Source organism: Leptosomus discolor, chromosome 8, assembly GCF_034619465.1.
Source record: "Leptosomus discolor isolate bLepDis1 chromosome 8, bLepDis1.hap2, whole genome shotgun sequence".
In the NCBI taxonomy this organism is placed as follows: Eukaryota; Metazoa; Chordata; class Aves; order Leptosomiformes; family Leptosomidae; genus Leptosomus; species Leptosomus discolor.
Window position 1 is genome coordinate 56246532 of NC_141398.1, and position 27704 is coordinate 56274235.

The 27704-nt window shown below is 38.0% G+C and overlaps 1 protein-coding gene across 1 annotated transcript in view; it reads left to right on the forward strand.

Moving 5' to 3' along the window:
* Window positions 1-940: 940 nt before the first annotated feature.
* Window positions 941-27704, forward strand: part of CDYL2 (chromodomain Y like 2) — a 30610-nt gene continuing 3846 nt past the window's right edge. Inside the window, exons 1-4 of the mRNA XM_009946952.2 lie at window positions 941-1216; window positions 7366-7960; window positions 15956-16173; window positions 23202-23374. Coding sequence (XP_009945254.2) covers window positions 941-1216; window positions 7366-7960; window positions 15956-16173; window positions 23202-23374 — 1262 coding nt within the window. The remainder of the gene's footprint in view (window positions 1217-7365; window positions 7961-15955; window positions 16174-23201; window positions 23375-27704) is intronic.

The window sequence follows — 27704 nt, forward strand, 5'->3', positions numbered from 1 at the left end:
TCTAGCAGATCCATTCTGAAATAAATGGCGCCAGCAAGTTTGTGGAGGGTGTGTTCAGGACTGACCACTTTTTGACATAAAGGACATCAAGAATTTGGTATGCCCTGCTTCTTGCTTTCCTTCCCTTAAGAAATATGAACTAGAACACTGAACTAGAATAATGAACTGATTTATTGTATAAAAGTAGATGGGTATGATAAATGAAATGCACTGTTATGCTTTAAAATAAATAGAACCCCCTGTGTTCTTTGGATTTCCACATATGTTGTATGTATTGATTAATGTTTGTAAGTAAGTGAAATAGATTTAAACCATTTATAGAGACACAGACCTACAGAGGTCTCCCCCACGTTATATAACCATCTTTTGATGGCACATGGGTGCATACTTGGACTGCAAAGGAAAAAATCCTGCTCTTCCTCCAGGTGAAGAACATTATCAAGACGACCTTAACCTACTGCTAAAGAGTATCTTTATTTTTTAGTGCACTTTTCTTGTACCTGTTAAAACTGCCTTGCTTTTCAAATGAAAACCTAAAATATTTTTTACATTTAAGAATGAGCAGCGGTTTGCTGTGCAACAACAAACCCAGACAGAAATATGCTCTGTATCATGAACATACCCAATATGAAAGGGTTTATATGATGTAATTGCCTACAACAACAAGGACTACACATGTTGACGAAGAAGTCCCTTCCTAATCCCTGTCATCTGTCAATTTTCCTTTTCCAGTCCTTTCCCAAGGGACAGTATCAGTCTATACAAAAATGCCCTTCTTCCAATGCAGGATTCTTGTGTATATTTTTATTCCTATTTGATCAAAGAAACACAATGATTGTGGCACTTCCACCACAGGTGTTTTTAACACACATACACTTACATATCCTAACAAAAGAAAGTGGTTTAGATTACATCCCTAAACTTATACTGGGAGAGGGAGATGGTTTTTAACAGACTGGGAGACTGGAGCACTGTAAGTTCAGACCAGGAGAAAGCTGCCGTAAACAAAATGAGAGAAGACAAGGGCACGCAACTGGCTTCTGTTAGTAGAGTCAGCAAGAGGCACAGACAGACAGATGGCATCAAGGGGGGAAAAGACAGTGGTTGGGTGGAACTGGAGATGTGGCACCAGGGCAGTTTTCAGAAGAGCCAGAAAAGACCAGCTGACAGACCAGACCAGAATTTCAGTTTCAATGAGACTGAATTTCAGAGAAAGGTGGGACTTCCAAGAAAAAGTGCATAAGGTCACTAGAGATACGAGTCTACATGGAAGCTGTGGTTGGCTTTTTTCTGCAGGCTATCAGCCAGGGGCTTCACTTGATCTAAACTGGTAATAAAGGCAAGCTCCTTCTGCCAGAAGACCCCTTACGCAAAGAGGAAGTCATGTTGCTTGCGTAAGCAGGGAGCGAGGCTTATCCTTCTGTTTCTTTAAAATTCCTGGGTGCCCGGGAAGGTAGCTAACAGTGTGTACTCACTCAGGCAAAATGCAGCATCCAGAACAGTCTTAGGAACGTGAAACCACTTTTAGCCGTAATTTCTAATTGCCGCATCACTACTGTAAAAATCAACTAACTCGCAGGGCGCTTCTGGTTTTCTGTGTAAACCTGGACCATGGAATCACATAGCATGAAGCCTCCACGGTGTTACTGTCTAGCAGGAGAGCAAGATCAAAGGTGCAGGCTTACGTACAGGGAGCAGCAGGAGTTTTTACAGCATGTATTTGTTCTGCCGTAAGTCTTGATATCTATGTGTTGGAGGACACATATACCTAACGCAGTGGTCTGCAACCATGTATAATATAAGGCTGATAGGCTTTTTCCAGTGAAAATGCAGAACTTTCAGGATTTTCCTAGCAAGTTTAATGCCTCTTCTGATTCTAAGAAGACTGTAGAAAATTAAAAATCCATATGCTTCAAAAGAGGAAAATGGAAGAGAATAAAAAGCAGCGTCTTCTTGACATTAACAAGGTGTTCACTGAACTTTCTGGGAAGATGTCATTTGATGTTTTGCCTGTGAATAATTCAGATGTGGAATGTCCTCCCTTTGATTTTTATGACTACCTAGCCCTTTCGCTTTCATTTTGACCTTCCAGGTAACTACACAAATTTACTACCGGGAGGGGTTTCGTAGCTGGCATGTTGATTGGACCTACGCTGTTTTTAAACTCTGGGTCAGATTCTAAAGAGAGACCCAGCATCCATCCATTTTCTAATGTGAATACTGACTGCTTCAGAAGATACAGTGCCATTTTTTTCGTGCATCTGGAACAAATGCTCCAGTTACTAGATTTTGAGAAATTAAATACAAATACAAGAGAAACACAAATAAGTTAACAAATGCAAGCAAGCAAGTGGTTTACAACTAACGAAATATATTATTTCTTAAAGCAAAGGTAACAAAAAGGAGGAAGTTAGGGCAATAATGAATTTTTGAAAGAGAAACATGTTGAATCAGATGGCCTTTATCTCTCTCAGAAATCTTACTGCCTTTCTTTCCTTGGCACTTTCTTCACATACGCTTCCAACACCCTGAGGCACAACATGGGACAAAGACCTCCAATGAAAAAAACACATAAACCAGTACAAGTACTGTAATTTATAGTAATGAAAAGCAGTTTTTCTAGTGTATGTCATGAAATTGGTCTGCTGCTCTGTACAGTACACTAACAGAGACCATCTGAGCATCACAGATTACAGTTTAAATTGTTTACATAGATACGCATGGCAAGAAGGGGAGATGACATGATTTTGGAAATCACTAAGTATATACACAATCTTCCAAACCTTTCTGGAAGTTTACTGATCTGCTGGGAGCATAAGGATTTTTATTTATGCTCTTTAGAGCTCCTGTGAACTGTGAGATGAGTATAGTCTGTTCCGACTTTACAGTTATCTCTGTAGAAATAATTCAATAGCAATTACCTGATAAGCGGACAATAACACCGTGCTGTTAAATGAGTGATTTTGACCCTGAGTCTTCTGTGAAGGAAAACGTGTGTGTGTGCGTATATAAGCACTTTGTCGCTGGATCGCAACACTAAGTTTGTGAAGCTCTACATATTTTTACTGTAATTGATTAGTATTTTTTTATTTCACATTAAGTTTAGAATACGATTGTTTTTTCAAAAGGCTTCTATTTATGACTTTCATCCTAGTTTGTGCAGGTGTGTATAGAGCTAGGTTTGAGGCTAGTTGGAAGCTAAAAAGTGTGTTGCAAATGCATTGGCACAGATGCCATGGTCGCATTCTATTTGTTCTGTTTAAACATATTTGGATGGTAACTTATCAGCACCTCAATTCATCCAGAATTAGCCCGGAGGGGCAGGGAGAGAGAGAATCCAGGCAAGTAATGGTATATGTCAGTTCCAACACTCTCTGAACTGTGATACCCTGCAAACTTGTGTTTGCAGTCATTGCACTTTTATTACATGTAACTACTTAGTTTTCGAAACAAAATATAGTGAATTCAAGGATTTGGCAAACTGTAAGGTCACTTTTGGGCAGATGTTATTCGGTTCTCATTAAAGACAGAACTGAGGGGGAAAATGGAAAATCAGCCATTGAAGCCTTAAATATTTTCTGCATGTTCTCAGAACTGTGTATTGCTTATTCTAGGGAAGGAATGAAAGTTTATTTCTGTTAATCACTAGCTGTCACAGAATTATTTCTCATTAAGAAAACTCATATGAATTTGTGTAACCTTAAGTAAATGCAGAAGGATTATTACTTTATATACTGCCTGTTAAAACAAATGTGCATCATTTAAAAAAATAGAAAAAAATAAAAAAATAGTGATGTTTGTTATTACTATGGACTGTGAATAGAAGGAAAATGGGACAGACAGTACCAGGTCTGGTAAAAAGCTGATATTTATGCCTACACTGAAGCACCTCAGTGTAGGCAGCGAAGGAACACAGTGGCACTCTGAAGGGGATAAATACCAATGAAGAACTTAAAGCCCCAAGAAAGAAAAGGGACCACATTGAGAGGTCAAGTATGTTCGATGCTACCCTCAGATGCATTCAGTGATGAACAATGAGGCAGTAATGAGGACAAGGCAAATATCTACTCAGACTTTTTATGCATCATTAGTCAAGCCAGTGGGTAAGATGGCTGAACTAAAAAAATCAAGGAAAACAACTAATTTTGGATCAGCCCACATTTTTTTCATTTTCTCCCCAGCAAAACAATAAACTGAAAAGAGGGTTGACAAGCAACAAAACATTTTGTCTTCAGTTTATTTAGTCCCTCTTTATTTCAGTTTTGTTAGTTAAATTTGAAGTGAAACACTGATAGTTTTGTTCTGACAATGCTGTAATGAAATGCTTAGTCTTTCCCAAATATATTTGCTTTCTGCATGTTTTTTCTGAAACCATTTATTAAATTTGACCCAATTTCATAAATACTTTTATTCTCCCTTCATGATGTGTTGAACTGGTTAATCACATTCTCCATTGCCAGTATTTTGTTTCCCAGGAACAAAGCCCACTCCTGTTTTCTCCTTTTATCCTTTCAATCAAAATGCTTAATGTCTCATCACCAAAATACTTGAGTGTTTTCCATATTAAAAAATGCTCTAACCTCTTCCCTTCACTTTTCCTCCTTGTAGTAGAGCAACAACGTGAAAATGAGAAATCGGTATAGTTAAATTTGAAGGGATGTGCATGAGTGAAAAAAAGTGAGGTTGAAGAGATGGGGTTTGTATGTGACTCTGAAATGGGAAGGTATTTGTCAGTGCTTTCTGAGGTTCTTCCTTCAGTGAGCAAGGGGCGGAATGCAACTGCTGTAATCCCTCGAAAGACAGTCAAGTTACTCCAAGGTAGCATCCACCTGACACAGAGTTTGTGTTCTGAGTCCAAACTCCCGAATTAAAAGGGGAGGGGAATGCCTGTATTGTTCAGCTAGTACAGACAGAATAGCACTAAACCAAATTCTCTGCAGTAATGATAGCTGTGGTCTACTGAGTTTAGCAGCAATTTAATTTTTTCCCCAGGACATATATATATATATATATATGTTTTGCTCCTTGGTATAGTGAGCTGCAGTAATTAAAGTAACAAATCCACAGACAACCCACAGGCCACTACAGAGTTCCACAGTTTGATGTACAGTCTTTCTGGCTAGTCCCAGATAGGAAGATGAGAAGTATTTTAAAGCCAGGGATAATTTGGACAGCTGCTCTCTATAAAATCAACAAGATCATAATACATCTATTAGTTTGACAATTGAAAGCCACATATCCCAAATGAGGACAAAAAAAAAAAAAGCCAGTTCATTTTTTTGTGAGGACTTTTCCCTCTTTTCAGATGAATGATCTCAAACTTGCCTAGACTGAGCTTCAGTTAATTGTTTTGCCACACTGAGCAATCCTGAAGGGGACTGTGCTAAATTCAGAGTAAAGAGGATGCCTTGATTTGCTTCTGCGGCGTTCTATGCAGATACTTGATAAGACAGAGCACAGGAACGAGCTGTTTGGGATGCTGCAGTTGAGTGCCCCGGAGATGGGGGAAAGCTGTCCACTATGACTCAGACACAGATATCTTAGCACAGTTCCCATGTAAATGAACTGAGATAGAAGTATAATGTTTAGTTGCTAATTACATTTAGACTCCTTTGGGGAACCCACCAAGATTTCTATGAATGTACAGTTCCAGCCAGTGAACAGACAGAATTAATCCATTGGTTTGCTCTAACAGGGGACCTGAAAAGAACAATTACTTACACTGCTGTGATTGCCCTTCCTCAAGGTTAAATTCTCCATACAGATTTCACTGTTGTTCTTCACATGAGATGGTTTTTCTTTGAAGAGCAATGAAAGCTATTACATCAGCTATCCACTTATTTATTTTTCTAAATTAACAATAGTGCTTTTGGTTAATGATAATGATTTTTTTTTTTCATTAGTGGCATCTTTATGCCTCATAAGCCACATTAGAAAAAATTTTAAAATTAAAGAATCAAAAAATAAAACTTGGGAGAGACTTCCAAAGGTTTTCTTATCATCACCCAATTTTCCAGCAATGACTTTTCATGGCAGATGATGTCTAACAAAAACTGTTCTAAAAACCCGCCATACCTTCCCCACGTAACCTAGTCTAATGCTTAATTCTTACTACCATTACAACTTTTTTCTTAATGACTTGATCTAAATTTCACTTGATGAAATTTAAACCCATGACTCGCTGTCCACTGATTGTGCTTGGGTTTTCATATGCTCTCTCCTTTTAGTTGAGATCTTGCCAGTGCTGAGATAGCACAAAGATTTCTTCGGTTGTACAGTCCCTTTCCCACAATAGCAGGATACTGTTAATTCACATTCAGCTTGCAGTCCCAATATAGTCCCTTATCCCTTGATGCAGAAATTTTCCTTAAACTGACATTCTCTACCATAGGTTCATGAAATTTATTACTTCTGTGTAAGGATCCTGCCTTCATGCCTTTCATTTGCTTTTTTTTGTTTTTAAATTGGTGCACTCACAAATTTTCTGTATTTACTCGAATATTGCATTCATAAAAAATACAAATTTTTATAAGTTGGAAGTAGCAAAGTGGATGTACACTACTGCAAATAAGATCATTGGTGTAAAATATTGTAATTTGTTAAATCAGTTCTCTGTTCGACAGCTTCAAGACACAAAGAAGTATGGGGATATTTATAGGGACATAACGCACATGTGGATGCAGGAGAATGATCAGTAACTGACAATACAGTGAACGATGTTTTATTTAGCTCTTTCAAACAAGAGGTAGCCGGGGAGTGTAACAGTCTCATTTTACAACCAGATTTTCAAAGAAATCATGCTTTCATTAATGATCTTCAGGCTATCTCTTGTTTCTTCATATTGTGGCTATTGCACATTCCCAGATCAGATTTGATCAGATGTTTATGTCTATTCTGAATGTTTTCAGAAGGGGAAATGACCTTGCTGTCAAAATACTGCTGGGGCTACTGCATTCCTCTCCTGTATTGCCAGGTCTGTTCATGGGAATTCTTTGTGGAACAGAAATATGTAACACTGGTTCCTAAACGTTACGTCAAGCGGTTTCTACACACCCCATGTAGGTTCTCATCAGCAGTCAGCATGGTGTATACAGGTTCCAATGGGAATACCCTGTGGGATGGCATCCCATGAAAATAAGGTGAATTTAAATCTGTAAAATGAGTCGGTACATTTTGGCTAGCCTGGGTAGGCTTTCCATGTTAGAGTCAGTTCATATTTTAGACACTATGTTTCAGGAGAACCTCATGAATACTAAGGCACCTTTACAGTGTCAGGGAGTCCCTAGCTGTAAATGAAAAACATCATTTTCATGACCAAACTATTTTTCTTTCTAATGTTTTGTTTTTTTTTTTTTTTTCTTTTAGGTAGAGAGGATTGTAGACAAAAGGAAGAACAAGAAGGGCAAATGGGAATATCTCATCAGGTGGAAAGGCTATGGAAGCAATGAAGACACCTGGGAACCTGAACATCATTTATTACATTGCGAGGAATTTATTGATGAGTTCAATGGACTACATGTTACTAGGGAAAAGCGATCAAGACATGGGAAACAGGCCAGCGCTCCAAAATTCTTACGGGAAAGCCGAGGGTCATCTGTGGAGAAAATATCACATAGACCTTCTGAATCTGGGAAGTCTAAAGGGTCAACACACAAAAGGAAGAGAATTAATCCATCTCTTCAAAAACAGAAAAGAGGATACACAGCAAAGCCAGCATCTGCTAATGACAGGGCTGCTAAAACTGTGACTTACCGAACTACTCCCAGCGGTTTACAGATCATGCCACTGAAAAAGCCACATAATGGTCTGCAGAATGGAGATGGCAGCCATGAAAAAGATTCTAGACATTTTGGCAATGGCTCACAACAGCAAAACATGGACTTAAATGATCATGAAGGAGAACAAAATTTGCCCAGCGTGTTGGAAGTCAGTAATGATTCACCTGTTGTGAATGGAATCGGTATGTGATTTAAAGTCTTGGTGGTGGGGGAGGGCAGTGTTAATTGCAGGAACTGCAAACAGGGAGTCCACTTGTGGAAAAAACATTGCCATGCTACACCAGTGACATGGTGAGAAGCACATAAACCAGTTTCAGACTCTTTCCCCATATATTGTACCATTTTTTAATCAGTTGGCTTCTTCCATTTCCCATGGAGTGACATGGAGCAGTGTGTGCTTTGTTACATGCCTTTGCAGTATAAAGTCCTTGTGGGGAAATGATGACAAGGCATGGTGTAGGCATGACATCTGAGGTACGTTTAATGCTGCAGCTTTGGTTTTGTGTCTCACCAAGTAACCAATCACTTCTCAGTTACATGTGCTCAGACCCAATGTCTAGAAAGATCAGGATTACTTTAGAAACCCAATTAATAGCACTCTTGCTAAAGTATCCTGGTAAGTATGGCTGAACAACATTCAAATTCCTCAGTATTAATGCTCGTCACATTCAGGAGTACTCAGAACTGCCAGGTCCTTGTCTCTTGACAGTGCCTGGATATATCAGAAGTCGCAAGACACACTTTACAGGAAGGTACAAACAGCCTTGAAGTGAATGAGAAGAAACAGGAGAAGTTTCTTTCTAATCCTCATAGTTACTGACTGGCTTAGTACTCAAATAATAAAGGTTTATGTCCTCTATAAATACTATTCAGCTTAATGCAACTAAGTAGCGTGTCATTATCTATATGTGTCCAATCTTTTTTTTTAATCCTACCAAACTTAACGCCTCAATGGTGCTTTGTGGCAGTGATTTCCAGGAGTTAACACATTTTATTTGATCACGTTTTGGGGTTTGGGGTTTTGTATGGTTGGGGTTTTTTTTACATTTACTTTCATTGAATAAGCTCTTGTCCTTATACGAAGGGATAAAGTGGAAGACGTCCTGTCAATCAGTAGGCAGCCCCAGCCTTTTTAGCCTTCCTGCCTGGTGGAAGTCTTTCCAGATTCCTGGTAGTTTTTAGTATCCTCTTGTGCCTTTGGTGTGTGGGGTTTTTTTTTAATACCTTTTAAAAACAGCAGGCGCTGTTCCAAATGATTTCCTACTGCTTACTGATACAGTGGCGATACAACCTTTTGAGAGTTATTTTTTCTGCTGTTACACACTGGATAAAGGGTTTCACTGAGTGATACACAGTTGCTCTTAGGTTTTTTTTCCTTGCTGGTTACAGTTAATTTAGAACACAGCTATATGTATGATTCTTTTCATTATGCATTTAATCTGCTTTACGGTTGCCAATTCACCTTTTTCTTATGACTCAGTGAAGCTCTTCAAAATCTTTTCTAGCTTTTACTCTACTTATTTTGTATTCCCTTCAAATTTTCCTCTCATACTTCTCTTCCCAGTTCATTAATACATGTGTTAAATAAACTAATCCTTCTGCAGGTCCTTGGGGCAGCCAACTACTAATCATTTGACATGATGAGAAGTAACCATTTGTTCCAATTATTTATTAGCCACTTCTGTAGCCCATGATGGCACTCATTTCCTTAACAGCTTCTTGTGAATTGCCCTGCCAAAAACTCTTCAGAAGTCAACATAAATTATATCAGCCTGCTTTCCATTTTCCACCCTACCGGCAACTTAGCAAATGCTACTTGATTTGGGAAGCAGAACTGACCTTGCCTAGTCTTACTGGTTACATCCTATAGCTACTGGGATCTTTCAATCCAGGTATCAAATAGCTTGTTAAGGACTCCCAAACCAGCAAAATGTATGGTCAGCTTTAAATGCATAAGTAGCCCAGATGATGTCAATGACAGGTAAAATTGAAAGTGCAGGCTTTTGTATTTTGATGAGTTCGAGCCCATATAAGACTGCTTAAAAAGTTATCATCTGCTTCTTTAAAAAGAAGCATAACTAATTACAAATGTGCACAAAGATTGTTTCTTTGCTTTCTTACTGTTTCTAATGAAGTTTTTTTAATCATTTGTTTTATGTTATTCATTGGCAAAGTTCTGATACAAAAAGCATCTTTAAAATGCATTAATTCCCATATTTTAGAATTTAGGGGGTTTTTTAATGAAGAACTAAAGGGACACAGAGATCTGTAAGGTCAAATGAGCCTTTCATGTGTCCCAACAAGAGCTAATCAATGGCATCCACCAGCCCTTATTTGAATAATCTGAATAATCTGTAAGAGAGCTCTATTTCAGTAGAAAGCTGCTTTGCCTAAGCAGCCAGGTGTTCTGCCATGTACAGAGGGCTCCTGGCCTAACAGCTAGTGTATGCAGCTCCTTTAAAACATTTCTTTATGGTGGTTTTTGCATTCTCCAGAGCCATCATGTCTGTTCTGTATTTTGCTCTCCTTTCTCCCTTGCATTCTGACCTCCCTGTAGGCAAAAGCAAGAGATCTTTAAATCTCTATCTGGTTCTTGTCTGAAAAACCCATACTCAGCAGCACTCCCAAGGTCAGAAATTCCTCCAGTCTTGCTTTGTGATACCCAGTGCATGCACAGTGGAGAAAACTATAAAGAGGAGAGATGAGACTACCAAAGTAAGAGCAGACAGAATCTCATGAAGAAGGGTCAAAATAAAAATAGTCACTTTTTTCCTAGTGTTTCCTGACAAGCTTGAGAGAAGTCACAGTCCTGATACAGGATTTTGCGTCATTTGAAATGTCACGTCAAATAAACTTGCACTAATCTTCACCAAGTCCAACAATTTTCTGAGCTCTCTCGATATTCATGTTCACAGGGAAGTAGCACAGAAGATGTCAGTGTGATTCTGCCATGTGTCCTGTTAGCATCACAAACTCATTTTAATCAGGATAGAAGTCACACTAAAAGTAGTCTGAAATTTTACGAATTACAAATGAAGAAAGTTTCAGAGAAAAATGCCAATTTGTTGAATAACAGAAGTTTTGTTCCAAACATCTTGGGTTTCAAAACTTTCTCCAAATCTGAGCCAAGGTCCCAAGGCTTTGTCCCTTGAGACCAGGAGCAATGTGGCAGTCTGCTTGGCAGGACTCCCAAGTTTAGCTTTGAGGCAGCCAGCTATGCCAGAGGTTTCAGGCAGTCTGCCACAGAGTCTGGAAGTCGACAGCCCGGCATGCCCCATCAACGCTCGCAGGGCTCCCAGACACTATATGTAGAACAAAGAGGGTGCCTGGAGGACCTGGGTTTGGCTTCCAGAAGCTGTGGCTCCCAGGCAGCCTTGTGCAGAATCTGATGAAGCAGCCAGTTGTGTCAGCTTTGAGATTGTCTATGTGGAGCACAAATGAATGCCAGCTAAGTGTAAGAGTGTACAGAAAATGTATGCAGAAATTTTAAGTTGGTCTTGAGATGAAGCCTAGATTTGGAAAACTCAAAAATTCCCCACAATTTGAAAACCCAGCTGTAGGCCCAGCTCTGCTACCAGTGTTGGCCTATGGTTGAAGGCCTCCAAAACCCGTCAACTCAAAGCAGTATTCTTTCATATTACGATAATGTTTAACTACCAGTGTATTGAACCAAGAAATATAATTAGTAATTTATAAACTATAAGTAATCAAAAAATACCTATCTTGTTTGTGGTATGCCAGTTATTTGAAAACTAGTTTTTGATGACTCCTTGAATGGAGTTACACCAGTCTGTGTTTGGTTTTGTGTATACCTCCACTTGGGTACCAGTGTTTCCTGCTCAACCTATAGATAAAACTCTCACCAGTAAGCTGTATTCCCCAGAAAGAGGACTGTATACCTACAGATGTATGCACAAAATCATACGGGCACCCTAATGGAGGCCTGGAACCTTGCTGAACTTGGAGTTGCTTTCTTACCAAAACCTCTCTTCTACCTTCTACACATCCTGTCATAAGGAGAGTAGAGTCATCTTTACTGACAGTTATTTAAGGGTCTGCAAATTGGAAAGTGTTGAAAAACTCTGTGGGAGAATATCCACTGATGCTCCCAGGAGCTAACAATACTGTTCTTTCTGATGATATTTGTTGTCTTCTGTTATGACACTTCTGTTTCTCTCCAGATATTGTAATTGAGAGTGATTGTTTTGTCAAGTTTCTTGACAACATCAAAAAACATCCCCTTTTAATTTTCTCTTTCCTTTTTCATCCGTCTATTTCTGTACCATCTGCTGAAGAATTTTTACTTGTCATGTATCACTAACCACTGTTTTTCTGCATTACAAAAAATCTTTGTAGTCTTATGGTGCCCTTAATTTAAATACTCTCTATGAACTTAGTCACTGCTTCCTCTTCATTTTTTTAGCTTGTTCTGTTTTATTTGTTCTGGAGCAATACTGGCAGTAAAAGACAACCAAATATGCTTGCTTTCTCAGTTTGGATAAAAACTCATTGCTTTTAGATATCTTACAGATGCTCCCTTAGCTGGCAAAGTCTGAAATTATTAGTAAATTATCAACAAACGCTGCTTTTAAGTATGTACAGTATTAACCAGTACCCACAAGAAAGACAGAAAGGAGACAGAGAAAGGCTATTGGGAAGACTGGGGAATGCGGAACTGTTGTTCACTAAATCCCTCAATAGCAGAACTAGGCACCATTCACTGAAACTGGTAGAACATCAGATAAAAGTCAGATGAAAGAAAATTCTTCTCTGTGTAGTGGCTACACAACTTCTCAGACTCATACCACAGGAAGCTGTGGGGAAAGACAGTATCAACAGGCTCAAAAGGGGATTAGAGAAATCCATGGAAAGGTCCACAAGCAAATACTGGAGGAAACAGGAAGGATGGATCCTTTCATATTCCTATACAACACTTAGGGATGACGCTAGGGGAAAGGACTGCAGAAAGTGGCCAAGCTTGCGTGTTCTCCTTAAATAGCATCCTTTACTGCCATGCTTCAAGAAGGATTAATAGGTGCACCAGTGGTCTGGGAATATCTTAAGTTCCCTTACAAAATATTGAAACTTCTTCTAAATACCAGTGTGGTTTTAGGTATCCCACAAGCTCTACTGCTGATTAAAAACAAGTTAATAATTTGATTAAACTCCCACTAAAGGAAGGAATATTTTCTCCTGTTCTGTTTTCTTTTTGTGCTTACACTGAGCATCAAATACTTGCTACTAAGCCAGTAACCACACTTAGAGGCACCTAAAGCTTCCTTAGTTAATTTGTGACATCATTAATTTGTTTCACATGCAGTATAGACTGCTTTGAGAATGTCTCTTTTTCCTGCGTCACGGTCATTTTTTACCTTGACGTGTTAAGAGACTGTTACCCTGTGTGCGTTAAGCAGGTGCTAACTATTAACCCCGGTGCCGAGACACGCCGGATGCTTTGGTGGCTCCAGAGCAAACCTTCAGTAGCTCCATCACATCCATGCAACAGACATGCTAAATTGGCCTGGTTTCACAGGACTGTTGTCTTTAGATTTTGCTGATCTTTTTCTCTAGTTTATCAGATTAAACAAGATTACAGGGATGCACTGTATACACTGAAACAACCATTTACTCACTATACATTGTTCTGTTAATCATCTGTTCTTGGATATGACACTTTTCCATTTATATTTCCCTCATATTTAATTTAGATCTTTCTTTTCTCTGGTTAAATTTCTGTCAGCTGGCATGCAGATAGTTAAAATATTGTGATAAGATCTATAGTTTCTTACATCATGTATTTAATTTACAAACTAAATACATTACTCAAAGAAGAATACCACAAAAAATTAAAATAAAATTATTACTATGAGGCTTTTTGTTGAGCTGGATTATCTGTGTGAATTAATCTTCTACTATTCTCTTACCATCTGTATTTAAAATAGATGTGGCATAATCTTCAACACTAGATACATAATCAGTACAGTTAGTCTGACACATCTTCCATTCAGTGTTCATTTGTGCCTCTGATTTTATAAGTTCTTTACACTTTTTTGGGAGATTTAACTCTTCACATCTTAGTAGCTTATTGCTGGGTCAAGCAATAGTAAGGATTGAGTAGATAAAAATGCAATATTTAAGTGTCTGCCTCAGTCAATTAATTTGTTTCAGTACGTTATTCCCAGTGATATTAATTTTCCATTGGCAATTTCACAAGTTGATTTCTGTTTGTAAGAATACATGTCAAAATATATGCAGTAGCAAAACCTTATGAAAAAGAAGAAAAAAAGAATATCATAAGAAATTATTAATTATTTTTAAAGTTCAAGCACATGTTGATGTCTACATTGTAGATAATTCTTATCAAGAAAACAAATTTCAAATTCTGCTGGCTTCAGACTGTTTTTTTTCAAATTAATGATCTAATCTAATTTATCAGTGTCTGCATTGCACCACTTAAATCCCCTGTTCAATATAATATAGGCGATGCTTTAGATGGTATCTCTTAATTTAGCAATTAAAAAGAGTGTTATGATGGACTACCATAGCAGACTTTTTAACAAACTGCATTTCTGTGTGTAGATATATGTGTATACACATGCGCACAGTACATGATGAGGCCAAATGATGCACCAGTTAAATACTATTAAGCACTCTATATATTTTAACATCACTGTTGTAACTGCAGTGTATATACAGGCATTTCACACACCGTAAACAACTCCACAGGCCGTTGCCAACTGAGAGGTATCAGACCATTCCATTACCTACATAAACATCAAGTTGAAACGTAGCAAATCCAAAAGAAGGGAAAGTGGTTTTGGTTTCAAGAGTAATCGGTTACGAATTCACCATTCCATTCTGTTCCAACAGAGCATTTTTAATTGGATGGTGGTCATTTAAACTATAAAATTTAAATCTATGTTCTACCACTTGTGTCATCTGCCCTTTAAAAATTCCTAGCTATTTGATACCAGAAGCTGGAACAGGTTGGCTTTGGCAGGGGTAAAGAACGGAACAAACAAAGGTGTTTTCATTCAGCTCTTTCTTGGCCTTTCTTAAATATGGCGTACTGTGGGCTCATGTCTATTTAAACCAAAACCAGATTTGGAGACCATTTCAATGAACAGAGTGACTTTAATCTCTGTTCCTCAACAACCTGTCTCTGGTTTACTTTTAATGGCAATAGTGTGAAACACTTGTAATTAGAAAAAGAGTATTGCATAAAAATCTTGTAAAGATATTTTCAGCATCCTGGCTCGGCATTCTTACCAGTCACAATATATTGCCTATGACAGAGGAACTGTAAACATAGGCAAAGTAATAGTTTACAGTTCATACACAGTGTAAGTCAGAATAAACTGTCTTTTAAAACTGACATACTATTGCTCTCATTTGTTTTTAAGGAGAAACTACATCTTTCTTGTCATAGTTCCTTTTTTTCCTACTGCTGGATGCCCTCCAAAATGGCATCGGCATTAATATTTTCTGTGTACAAAGTTCAGCATTAATATCATACCCATTAGTCAAAAGTCAGTAATTATGGTTCCTGTGCAATGTAATGAGCAAAAGGGTGGGATCAGAGCAAAGAGGATGGCTAACTGCCTCTTCTAACGCTAACCACAAGGGTATGCGGAGGAGAATACCGGTTGTGTCAGCTTAGGAAGAACTCCCCTCACTTACTGTCACACACAGATGTGCATTTATTCTGATTGTCATTTGAAACTGATAATGACTTTTTGGTCATCATAAAAGGAAGAAAATGTAACTGTGAAAGACGGGATCTCGACTAAACCTGTCATGTCAAGTTTTTCCAAAGGTGAATTGGAATCTTCCTATGAATTCAGGGATCCCCCCAAATTCCTATGAAAGACTATGATACAATTGCTTTACTTTTCAAAGCAGAACTGAATCCCATTAAGACTAGCAGTCCTACATGCTACAATTCATTGGATCTAGAGGTTGTCTGATCAGAGAACAGAAAGTACTGCATGTTGGAATAGAGCATAATAAGAATGGCTTGAGGCCACATGTGAGTAGCCAGGCATATTTTTGATTTAACAACTTTATCACATAGAGGCTATGGTAAATACTGAGCTATGTTTAAGCTAAGGGAAAGTATCATGCCATTTCTTTGAAGGCATAGACCTAATTATGCTTTGATTCTTTCCATTTGAAAGGTTCTTCTCTGGCCAATGGAAACCTGAATCTACACAGCACTGTGAAAAGGAAACTAGATGGGGAGAAAGATTATGTCTTCGATAAGAGACTAAGATACAGCGTGCGTCAAAACGAAAGTAACTGCCGGTTCAGGGACATTGTAGTCCGGAAAGAAGATGGTTTCACACATATTTTGCTGTCGAGTCAGACTTCAGATAACAATGCACTGACCCCAGAGGTAAGCATGTAGCCATAAAGCCAAAGAAAGCCATCCTAATATGTGGGTTATCTTGGAAACACTGCACTTGAACTGGATTTTATGTATTTCTTTCCTAAATTATTATCTTAGAAAATAAATACGGAGTTCAGATATATCTAACTTTTTCACACTTGGGAATCCTATCAAAAAGAATGCAATGGAAATTAGTTTTTAATTTACATGTCTGCAACCAAAAATTAGAAGTAAAGAAAGAAATGGCAGAATCAGTATTTCCAGCATGGAGTTGTGTGAAGCAGTTTTTCACATGTTGAAGTTACTGATATTTTCTGTCCTTAGGAGAAATCTGGTCTTTTTTCATTTTATTAATTTAAATAGTACTCCAGTTGTCGCATACAGAGAATTTCAGGCTATATCCTGAAACAGTAATTCTAAAAGTTTATCTTGATCCCTAATTGCTTTTTCTCCGAATCGCTTTATGAGTCCGTATTTATGAAATCTTAACCAATTAGGGACTCTATTTGCAGCAGAATTGCATAAAGTCGTACAACATATAAAATATATTGATGAATTCCCTTGTTCCAAACATTATACACTTGAGGTCAGACTTGGACTTGTAGCTTATACTACCCCAGTACATAGATGGGTCACTGGAAGGGCTGAGAAGCTTTTCCTTCCATTCCCTGTGATCCCAGCATAGGTGGGGGGTAGTGCCCTGGTATGCCCTTCCCGTGTCGGAACAAAAGGGGCATCAATAAATGTCTGCACCAGGATGCATGTCCTGGAGAGCAGAGAACACGCCTGAGCCCTGTTCCACAAGGGCAGTAACGGCCTGTTGGAAGGGGGTTACCATAGATCAGAGAGGAAGCAACAGGAGCTGCCTCCCAGCACAATTTTGTCTGGTCTGAGCATTCTGCAGACAGAGTTCCTCCACGAGCTGCCCGTGGTGTGGCAGATCTCTCTTTTCTGCCCTCCAGACACGCCAGTGCGGCTCTGACTTACACAGTAACTGCAAGATAAGAGTATATGAAATATCAGTTTGAGCACCATTTGAGGGAAAAGTAGGTTGTAGCTTTGAGGAAGTATTTTATTCAATAAGAAACTGAATAACTTTGAAATTAATTACTTATAATGAGCTTCAGATAAAACCACTGGCAGGTATGATGGGCCCTAAATTTGACTCCCCTTCCCAAATGCACACCTACACGTGGACATTAATATACAGAATGACACTAGATAGTGAAAGCTGATGGTACATACATTTATCACTCCTAGTTCTTAGACTATATAATATTTAAAAGGACTGGCTTGGTAGTTAACAGAGAACACCAAACACCTGCTTTTAATACCGATTCCTTAAAACGCATGAGATTGCATCAAAACCATCATTCCATCCATGTATTAATTACCACTAATTGACACTGTAGGTAATTTAAACGAAGAGCTCAAGGGCCTAAAAAAGTATGAAATCAGGACTTACGATGTTCAGGCTGAACAGACATACCTTTACGTCGCTGGCTGTGCTGTTCCACATCAGCAGTGTTCAAATGCTCTAACCAGTGAATTAATTCAGGCTCTTCAGGTCTGCCAAACCAATCCATTTCATTCTTTGAAAATTTTCAATATGCTGGGAACCCACCTCTGTGGAAGAATAAATGATAAGCATATAATAGTCCTCTTCTTGCATCACTGGCACAGACTATTTCTAGAACCTTTATTGAAGCTCACTCGAAAACCAGGAAATACGTTTTAGAAAACTACATTACTGACCAGGATCTGGATGGTCAGGAATTAATCAAGGTAATGAGTTCTCCACATTGAGAGCGTCTGTTTAAAACTCATCCAGGCTGAGAGCAGTTGAAAGCTCTTGCCCTCTGAAGGCTGCTTCCTGGCAAACATGAAACGACTTCTTTGGCCTCGGTCCAGGCTGCAGCCCATGATCATTCACACCACAAAATCCAGCACCTCCAATATTGGCAATTCCACATCCTTGCTGGCGATTGCAGCAAAAATCCAGGGAACTGAGAGGATGAATATGTTGAATGACCTGTCCCTGCAGTTTGTCACCCGTAGCCATAGATGAGACAAACTGACAGAGTATTTTAGGGACGTTTGCAACACTTGCAGTTTTGACACCTTTTATCACCAGTGAATAGAAAATACAAACACAAAATTCCTACAAAATGAAGAAAGTGTGTTTCATTTTGTCAAAAGAAAGGCTAACTTCAAGCTTTATTAGACATTCTGTAAATTATGTTTGCCAAATAGTAAATGATTCATTATCGCAGAGCAGGTCTACTTGATGTGGATAAAGTAGTGGTCTGGTAATTCTTGGCCATCTGTGTTAGGGAAAAAAGAAAAGGTGTGCACTGCGCACAATCATTATAAAATTAAGCTTATACAAAATCACTCTCACGCCTAAACAGCCCTGCTTCCCTTTGTGCTTTATCTTAATCTTCAGATGAAATTTAATAATTTTGTTCAACCATTGGCCTCTGCTATGTATGCCAGTTTAATTAAGTAACAACAAACTTAGAAAAAAAAAAAAGAAAGAAAGAAAGAAAGAAAGAAAAAGAGCTTAGACAAGTCTACCTGAATCTTCAACTTATGTTTTTGGTAACTACATCACACCTGTGAGTTTGTGCAGGTAATTTTAGCATGAAATGTGCCGATGCTCCTTACCGCAGCGTTTGCGCTGATTGGAGTTGGCTCAGTGCCACTCTAAGTAATTGAGTTTTTTCTGCAAAAATGTTCAGGGCTCTATAGAAATTCTTTCTTATGTTTTACAAGACCTTATAAAACTTCCAAGCCAGTGTCATGGAACAGCACAGCTTGATTTTATTTCAGTGGCTTAGGCTTGCTACTTTTAAAATTCATTTTTAAAATAGATATGTAAAATATTTCGTCATTATAAATTCCATTAGGGCATTTTCTCTCATGGGTCTTTTGCTGCTTCTGAAGTTCTTTCTCCAGTGATGATGTTGCTGTTTTAACTCAGCACGTTTCAAGGATCCACATTCTGTTTCAAACTTAAGATTAAATGGATCTGTCCACTGTTTTTACTTTACACTATTAATAGAGCTAGGAATTAATATTCCCCTGCACTAAAAGCAAAACATCCTAAACAGCTAATGTTTCCACTGCAGACTGTTACAACTACCTCGAGTGCACTTCTTATACAAAAGAATCGGGTTCCAGATTTCTAGCCATGAGAATTACAGGGTTTGAAGTTCTACCAGGTGCATTTTGGAGCACTCGTTTGCCGCCTTAAAACTGACTTAAAACTTCTTCTGACTTCAAAAAAAAAACAAAAAACAAATAGGCCGGTACAAGTTTACTGTTATCTGTATTTTTTGCTGTCATACGAAGACAAATTGGCTTTTTGGCCAGTACTTCTGCCTGAAGCCAGCCTAAGGTTCCTAAGTCCGTTATTTATCAAACAGAAAGGACTCGGAGACTGTTTGCACAAAGAGTCAGTAAGTAACAAAAAGTGTATTTACGTAAAAAGGTAGAAGCATGGAAGAGATTCTAAGAACAACTGAATGGCTTCAAAATTGTGTTTTACGGTAATATTTACAGAATATTTACTTTAAGAATATCAACAGTGAATCCTTAGAGATTCAGAGAAGTTAACCTTCTAAACTAATATTTCTATTTAAACGAACAAGAGACTTCTGTTCAAGATACTTTGTGTAATTATGGTGATAAATTCCCAGCTCTCTGATTTCCCCAGAACCTAAGCAATATTGAAAGTAAAGGGCACCAAATACTTTTTAAAATTTCCTACGTCCAGTGAAAGGCATTAAAATAAGCTCTTAGAAGTTTAATGAAGTTTTTAAACATTTTATGTTTATTTTGCAACATAAGGTGTCCTGTTAAAGAACTAACCAGCTCATTTTCTTGACAGGATTAAGAAAATAAGCAGCTTTTGAGAAAGTGATAATTTTATTATATATTTGGGTTTCAATACAACAGTAAGTGAAGTTTTAGGCCTGGTATAAATTTATAGTTTGATCAATTAACATAAGCTAAATAACTGGCCCACACCGTAAATACTTCCTCAGAAATTTTAGTCAAATGCATTCAAATGGAAATATTGTCCCCACAACTGAAAATTAACTAAAAGACAATTATAAAGCTAATTAAAAAAAAAAAGGCATGGAACTGGAGAATACTGCTATGGAGCCCTGCAAATCATAGTATAATATCTGGTCCATTAAAGAAAGTAAAATTTAATTGGACAAATGCCATAGTTATACCAAAATGAGGGAAGGTTTAGGGACTATGGAAGAGAGAAAGAGACTATGGAATCTGACAAAGAAATGTCACTCAAGAGACATAGTATCTCTATATTTGCAAACTGAATTCGTTACCGCATTAAATGGAAATTTGTGCTTAAAACCAGCAGTTCTGAACTAAAATTATAGTTACTTTACAGTACTGCAATTCCATACACAGTTCCCCCACCCTGCAGACAAACCATCGTTTTTATCTTTATTGTGTTGTCAGTAGCTTTCCTATAATCATATGAACATCTGTAGCGAAATACCCAGACCCAGATAACCAGCGAGAAAAGCCGTGATGCCAGGCGTTCGGAAGCGACCCTGGACAGCAGGTTGGCTATGACTAGGCTGAGTGACAAGGTGACCAGGTGAATTTTGGACTGCACCAGCAAAGGAGCCGTGGCATAGAACAAGGGAGTGAGAATTGACGTTGCTGGCATTGGTGTAGTCCAATGAGTCTCTGAGCACCTTTTGATGATAAAGTTAATGACAAACTTACAGATATTTTTAAAAAAAAAAAAACTTTTTGGTGCCTGAAAACACTGATACATTATGGTTTCCTGTTTCTGACGCTGTTTTCTTTTGGCAAAAACTAGTGGAGCAGTGGAACTAAATTTCCACTTCTCCTCAGACATCCTATCCAAAATACTGCCAAAGCCTTCCCATTTTAAACCATATCTGAGAAATCAGTTCCTAATAATGGACTTCTAATATCGCCCTCTCCAAACCATTGAAAAAACAGTGATAGCAGAATATTGGGTTTTCCAACAAGTAGTATAACCTCTGCTCAAAATTTTGATATACTTTTAGATGGCTTTAACCATCCAAATCAATGAGGAGTAAGCTAAAAAAGACCTAAGTTTGTAATGGTAATGATGTGTTTGAAGCATAGCAGTGGTGACATCAAAGGGATTGTACATATGCAAATATCACTGGAGGAAGGGAATGGTAAAGAAACTTGCTGAGTGGAGTATCATATCGTGGCATCATATTTAAAGCAACACTCCTGATTGTATATAAAAATGTTTGAGTGGTATTCCCTGATAGTATTTATACATCCTCCCTAAGAAAGAGCAGATTTTGGGAACATTTGAAATAAACCAAGAGGATGATCCTACATTCATGTGGAACTAGGAAAATCAAAATACATATCTTTTTTTATTCTAACATCTACCACCTTCTAAAGTTTCTTTTTTAACTTTGAACAGGCATTTTAGTGCTTTTTTTCCCTTTGTTTCCTTTACAAAATCTGCAGGTTTGCTGTTTTTACCAGCTGAGAGCTGAGACAGCCTCTGAGACTCTGAGAATAAACAGTACTTGTAAAATCACTGATGACATTTTTGTACCTGCACAAGAATTTCAGATACAATTCCAAATTCTGCTGCTTTTAATTACTTTCACTTACACCCACTGTCACATACTCAGTATTACAGGCGTTCTGAAGTGCACTTGAAAAAGTGAAGCATCTAAAAGTTCACCAGCTGCTTTCTCATGTCCCAGTCTCAGCAGCCAGTAACAACCATTTTTAAGCAAAAATGGATGGAAAGCAGGCAGATAGCATTGCACTGCATGGTTTGAATATACAAGGTCAAGCTTGGTCTCAAAAGGCTACCTAGAGTGGTAAACTTCTGTTCTGTGTGTAGGGACATTGGAAAGAGCAAGTAGTGAACAAAAATAATCACGAGCTAAAAAGCTTGTTTTTCTCTCACCTGGAAACCACATTTAATCTGCCAACCACATTTTGCTGTCTTTTACCTAACTCTACACTAACAGCAAATCTTTCAGTACAAAAGAGAAAGATTTGACTCAACAGGACCCTGTCTGTAGGAAATACTTTGACACATGAGTATGTTTAAGCATAGGAGGTGTCACGCTAGATGAAATCATGGCCCTTGAAGTGAGGAGCAAATCACTAAAGAGAAGAAGGGAATCTGCAATTGCTGAAAACAAAGACAGCTTACAAACTACGCTGAATTGTGACCAAACAAGAAGTTACCTATCAGAAGTTTATGACATAATAATTCCTTTTTAAAATAATTAGAAAACCAATCCTGCTCAGATGAAAGGCCATTTTCTTACAATACCAGCAACTCAATTCTATACAGATTTTGATTATGTTTGATTTACGTTGCAATTAACAGCTTGATCCAGTTGTAAATCAGAGTGTAAAAATGTCTGTCTTTCAAGTGGCTTTCAAGTGCTCTAACTTTTGTAGACTTTAACAATATCACTGACCACAGAAAAGTGAATAATATATTTGTCATGTTGATGTATATGATGTCCTCTTGTCCTGCCTTGCTCTGGTTGAAGTAACATAAACCAAAGCAGTTGAAAAACTGAAAACTGGTGTTTATGGATTTTGCTTACAACCTGTTGAGGTTAACAGGCTATTGTTGTGATAACCATGTTACTTAGGATACAGTGATGTACCTTGAATATACATGATGAAAATAAAAACCTGATATTTGAAATTATTAAATTGCAATCAAATAGCATAAGCTAGCTAGAATTTCCCATAGAATAAGCAAGGAACAGCCAAGTTCTAAAACCTCTTTGAATTAGTAAGCATCTACAAAGCACCTCCAAAGAGAAAACTCTCAGTGTTCTCATTCTAAGTATATTAAAATTATATTAATATATATAATTGATGTAAGTATTAATAGTGCCCAAAATGTAAGTCTCTCAAAATCAATAAGGTTTGTAAAACTAGGGAATTGATATTGCAACGGCATGCATGTCGAATTGTTTACTTTTCTTTATCCACAGATCATGAAGGAAGTTCGGAGAGCATTGTGCAATGCATCAGCTGATGACAGTAAACTCTTACTTCTCAGCGCAGTGGGAAGTGTATTCTGTAGTGGCCTAGATTACTCATATTTAATTGGCAGGTTATCCAATGACAGAAGAAAGGAAAGCACTAGGATTGCAGAAGCTATAAGGTGACCCAAGCTTACCTATGATCTCTAAATTATGAAATGCAGTGTGTGATTATAAAGATATTTATCAGGTCCAAAAATGTTGTATATTTAAGTGTTGATTGCATTCTAATTATAGTTCTACAAATTTCTTTAGTAAGAAAAACCTTGGACCTTTCCTTAATAGAAAAGAAAGCACATTTATTCCAGTGCTAATATCCATAGGGATTTATTTTATTCCACTTCTCTGTATTTAATATTTCAAATTATTCCTCCAAATTCAAATACAACTTTGTTGTTGTTTTTCCAAATTAGCTATTGCTTCATGTCCTAAAGTGGTTCCTGAAAGGCAGATATTTTATTTGTTTTCATGTTCATCATTTTAATGAATTTCAGTACAAATGCGAACCCATGGCTTACTCATTTCTGTTGGAACAGCAGTCTGCCACTGTATTTCAGAACCTTATTAGAAGGGTCTCCACTCTGTTTCTTAAACTTAAATTACTTAATATATATGTAAATGTAGTTTTATTTTCATAACTAAAATGTGACTTTCCTTATATATATCACATTACCTTAATAGAAATGCAGGGTCTATGACATGCAGTCTACAAATCAATCTGCACAATACATCACCAATATTTCCATTACCCACAAGGTATACTTTATACATACTTGGCAGATCTTCCAGTATAAATCAACATTACTCCACTAAAGCCAATGGTATTTCACCGGTCTGTACCAGGAGAGAGTTTGGTCCCTTTTCTTTCCCCCCCTTCCTACAAATAAATATCATTCTTCAGAGAGCTTTAAAACTTTGTGCAACAATTCTATGAAGGAATATTAAAGAATTTGGTTTACAACAGATCTATATTTTGGATATATTAAGTATAACATAAGATCAGGTTTAGTTATTACATGACATGTATTAACTACCAATTATCTTGGTTATAGCTACAGCAGATCAGTTTAGATTCTCAGTTTAATACTTCTGAAATTCACAAAGTAGTAATTATTTTGAAAGAATTTAAAATGTGCTGCTTAAATACAATAAATTATGACATGTTTTTAAGACCCTAGCTATGCTTGAATATCATATAGTGATATATTAAAAATGAAAAACCCTTTGAAGGACACATCCTAATTTATTATTTCTTTTAATGTGAGGGATTTTTAATAATGTGGCACCAAAAAAAATGTGAGGGAAGAAAATCACTATTGTTGTTTGAAAACACAGACACACTCACACTCCATTAGAAGATACAAATATAGTATTATTCATGTAAATATTATGTAGACAGGTATTGTTATATATGTATACATTTATCTACACACATTTAATATACAGGTATACTTATCAATTCAACATTTAAATTAGTATAAGCCAGACTACGACACTCAGTTTTTCCATCCTTGGACTCACAGAACACTCTTGAAATACTGGTATAATGTACTGCTCCTTGTCAAGAATGTCGGCTTCAGGCCCCTGGAAATAGATTTTTGTTGTACTTCTGGAAACAATACGCTACGTTTTCCATTTAGCGCTCTCTGTGCTTTCTGTGAACAACGGACTCAACTCATGGAAAATATACTGTCATAAGGGTAGAGAAAAATGTACACTTCGCTTTTTCAGTGGTTAGGATGTCCTGAAACACATTAACGGATGCCTTTGCCTCCACTGCTTTACATCATTAGACTTGTATCAAAATTAAATTAAAATCTTGATTAGTGGTGGAAAGTGTTTCCACTTTCTAAAGTATGGATCTAGTATACTGACCACAAGTTAAAACTGAAGTTTAAATACCCATCAAGTCTCATCTCACATCAATGATTTATCCATTTGGCCCCTGTCCTCATCCGCTGCCTTGGGGGTTTGCAGCTCACAGATGTGTGGCACTGTAGCTTCTCTCCAGGTACTGAACTGCCATCATCCAGTCCCGTGTCTGGCATTGCACTCCTGGATCAGGGAAAAGGCAGACAGACAGACTGCACTGCAAGAGGCAGACAGACAGAGCCCTGCCATCGAAAGACTCACTGGAAGGCATTCACAGCATCGGGCTCACATCATCAGTCGGGCATTGTTATGTGACCTGATACATAAAATTCTGGGTGTGCTCAGAAGAAAACAAAGAAGGACGACTTTACTTGCTCAACTTCTTTATAGCCTTTGACGTACTTGAGAGCCCTGCCCTGCAACAAGACCTCTACAACCATGCAGAGACATCTGAGCATCCCAAAGTGTATTCAGTGGTCAACTTCCCAAATCTCCTATAGCAAACCCAAAAGCCTTCTGCATGTGACACTTTTTCCTGTCTTTGAGCTTCTGGCTCTGCTGTGAAACAACAGTTACAATTTTAAAAACACTTTTCAAAGACTCCTTGAATTGAAACAAGGATCTTCTAGCCCAGAAACTACATTTGTGAACTTACGGTTCAGAGACATGGAAACAAAAATGATTCACTGGAACAAAGAACATACCAAACGGGGACACAGATAAGCAAAGTGCTGGAACGTGCAGCTTCTGTAGACAAATGCAGGCACTTTCTCCCCTCACAAGCTCCCAATATTTTACCCTTCCACTCCATCCTATAGGTGGCATATTCCATACCCATCCATTGTACCATTCTTGGCTCCCCATCCTTCCCTCAAGACAGAGACATTGTGTCTTCTCAATGTTCAGTTCCACTCCTTCACCATCTTCAGGTCCTCCCTTCCTTGCTCGCTCATATGAAGATTTCAGATTTCCTTCAACCTTTCCCCTCCATTAATATGTTCTGCTTTGTTCTTCCTCCCTGTCATCTAAACATTTCCTCTCCACATCCCTAATTGCTTTTCCGTATTCACTTCCAGTCCCATTTATCACCACATGCTTCCTGCTTTTCTCCACAACCCTGTCTTCTTCTGCCTCAACATGGTCCTCAGATCTGCTGCTGCCATTTATCCATAGTTTGTTCTTTTTACCTATGATTCATCACATCCCTGTTCCCATCTGTAGTCCTGCTTGGAAGGCTTACTTGTTTAACTACTAAGGTTATCAAAATTTTGGAAGTAATGAGGTGCAGTGATCCACAGTCATTACTCAACCATAAACAACTGCAGAAATAAGGAGATAAGGGAACAGCATTGCTTCTGCAATCAAAAATGAACCACAACTCTCCTTAACCCTGCTATCCTCTAGAGAGAAATGGTCTTGAGCAGACAAATAAGATGTTTCTTATTTCACTCTGTCTTGCCTCTGGTCTTCTGGTTTTTTACTCACTGTATGAACTGAGCTGCGCCAATTCCCACAAGTCTCTATTTTCCCATGGTCAAAAGTCAACTCCTTACTAGATAGCCTGAAAAGAAGAACCCATTCATTGAACATTGAACGCTACGTCACGTCAGACTCTTCGTTTTCATTTAAAATGCAGCCAACGCCCTTGCACTTCAGTCCAATAAAATACTTATCTTTGGGGTGATTTCCATTTTTTGCCAAATCAGCACTCTAACCTGCAAGGCACACCTCCAGTTCCCAGATACAGAAGTCCAGGTCTTTTTGACCTCAGTGGGAGAGCTGCAACTCATCAAAAGGCACATTTGACAAAATGTTCTTTTCTAAAATCTGTCAGCAAACATGCACTCTGGATCTAATAAATACCCAGTGCAGGAACAGAATCTCCTCTTCTGTTTTGAATTTGATTAGGCATGTCTCTTTTCTAAAGTAATTGACCATCTTGTTTGCCTCCATATACCTGCTGTGCACTGAGCTGCTGGAGCCCATAATGTGCCCACAATTACAGCCATGCTTTTTCCTAATTGGTGTATAGACTGTTCCATTCCACAGATGTCTTTCCACAGTTGCTGGTAGGTAACGTATTTAAAATATCTCCTCATTGCACGGAATTTAACATGTTCTAGATCATTCATCCACATGAATCTGATCACATTTACTTCCCCGTTACTTCCCATTGCTTCACGTTTACTGTTGTAGGCAGGCAAGGGAATCTACTTTGTTATGTCTTTGCCGACGACCTTGGCAATGAAGACCCAACAGATCACTTGCTTAATTCTTTCCCTGTTCAAACATTTCTCTCTCTCTTACTCCCCTTTGTTGGTCTTGTTCTTTCCACTGGTGTGCCACGAACTTTTGCTGTCTCCCAATCCATTGATGGGACTTGCAGTCACCTTTGACACAGCATCTTAAGAAAACTTTTTGAAAAAAATAAATGAAAACCTGTGAGTTTCCTGTCTTTCATGCTATAATATGCTCATCAAATTAGCCAAACCTGATCGTCAGAATCCATACTAGCCATTGTGGAGCAAACTGAGAAGCGCTATGTGTACAAACTCATGAGTTACTGGTCCAGAAGTAAAA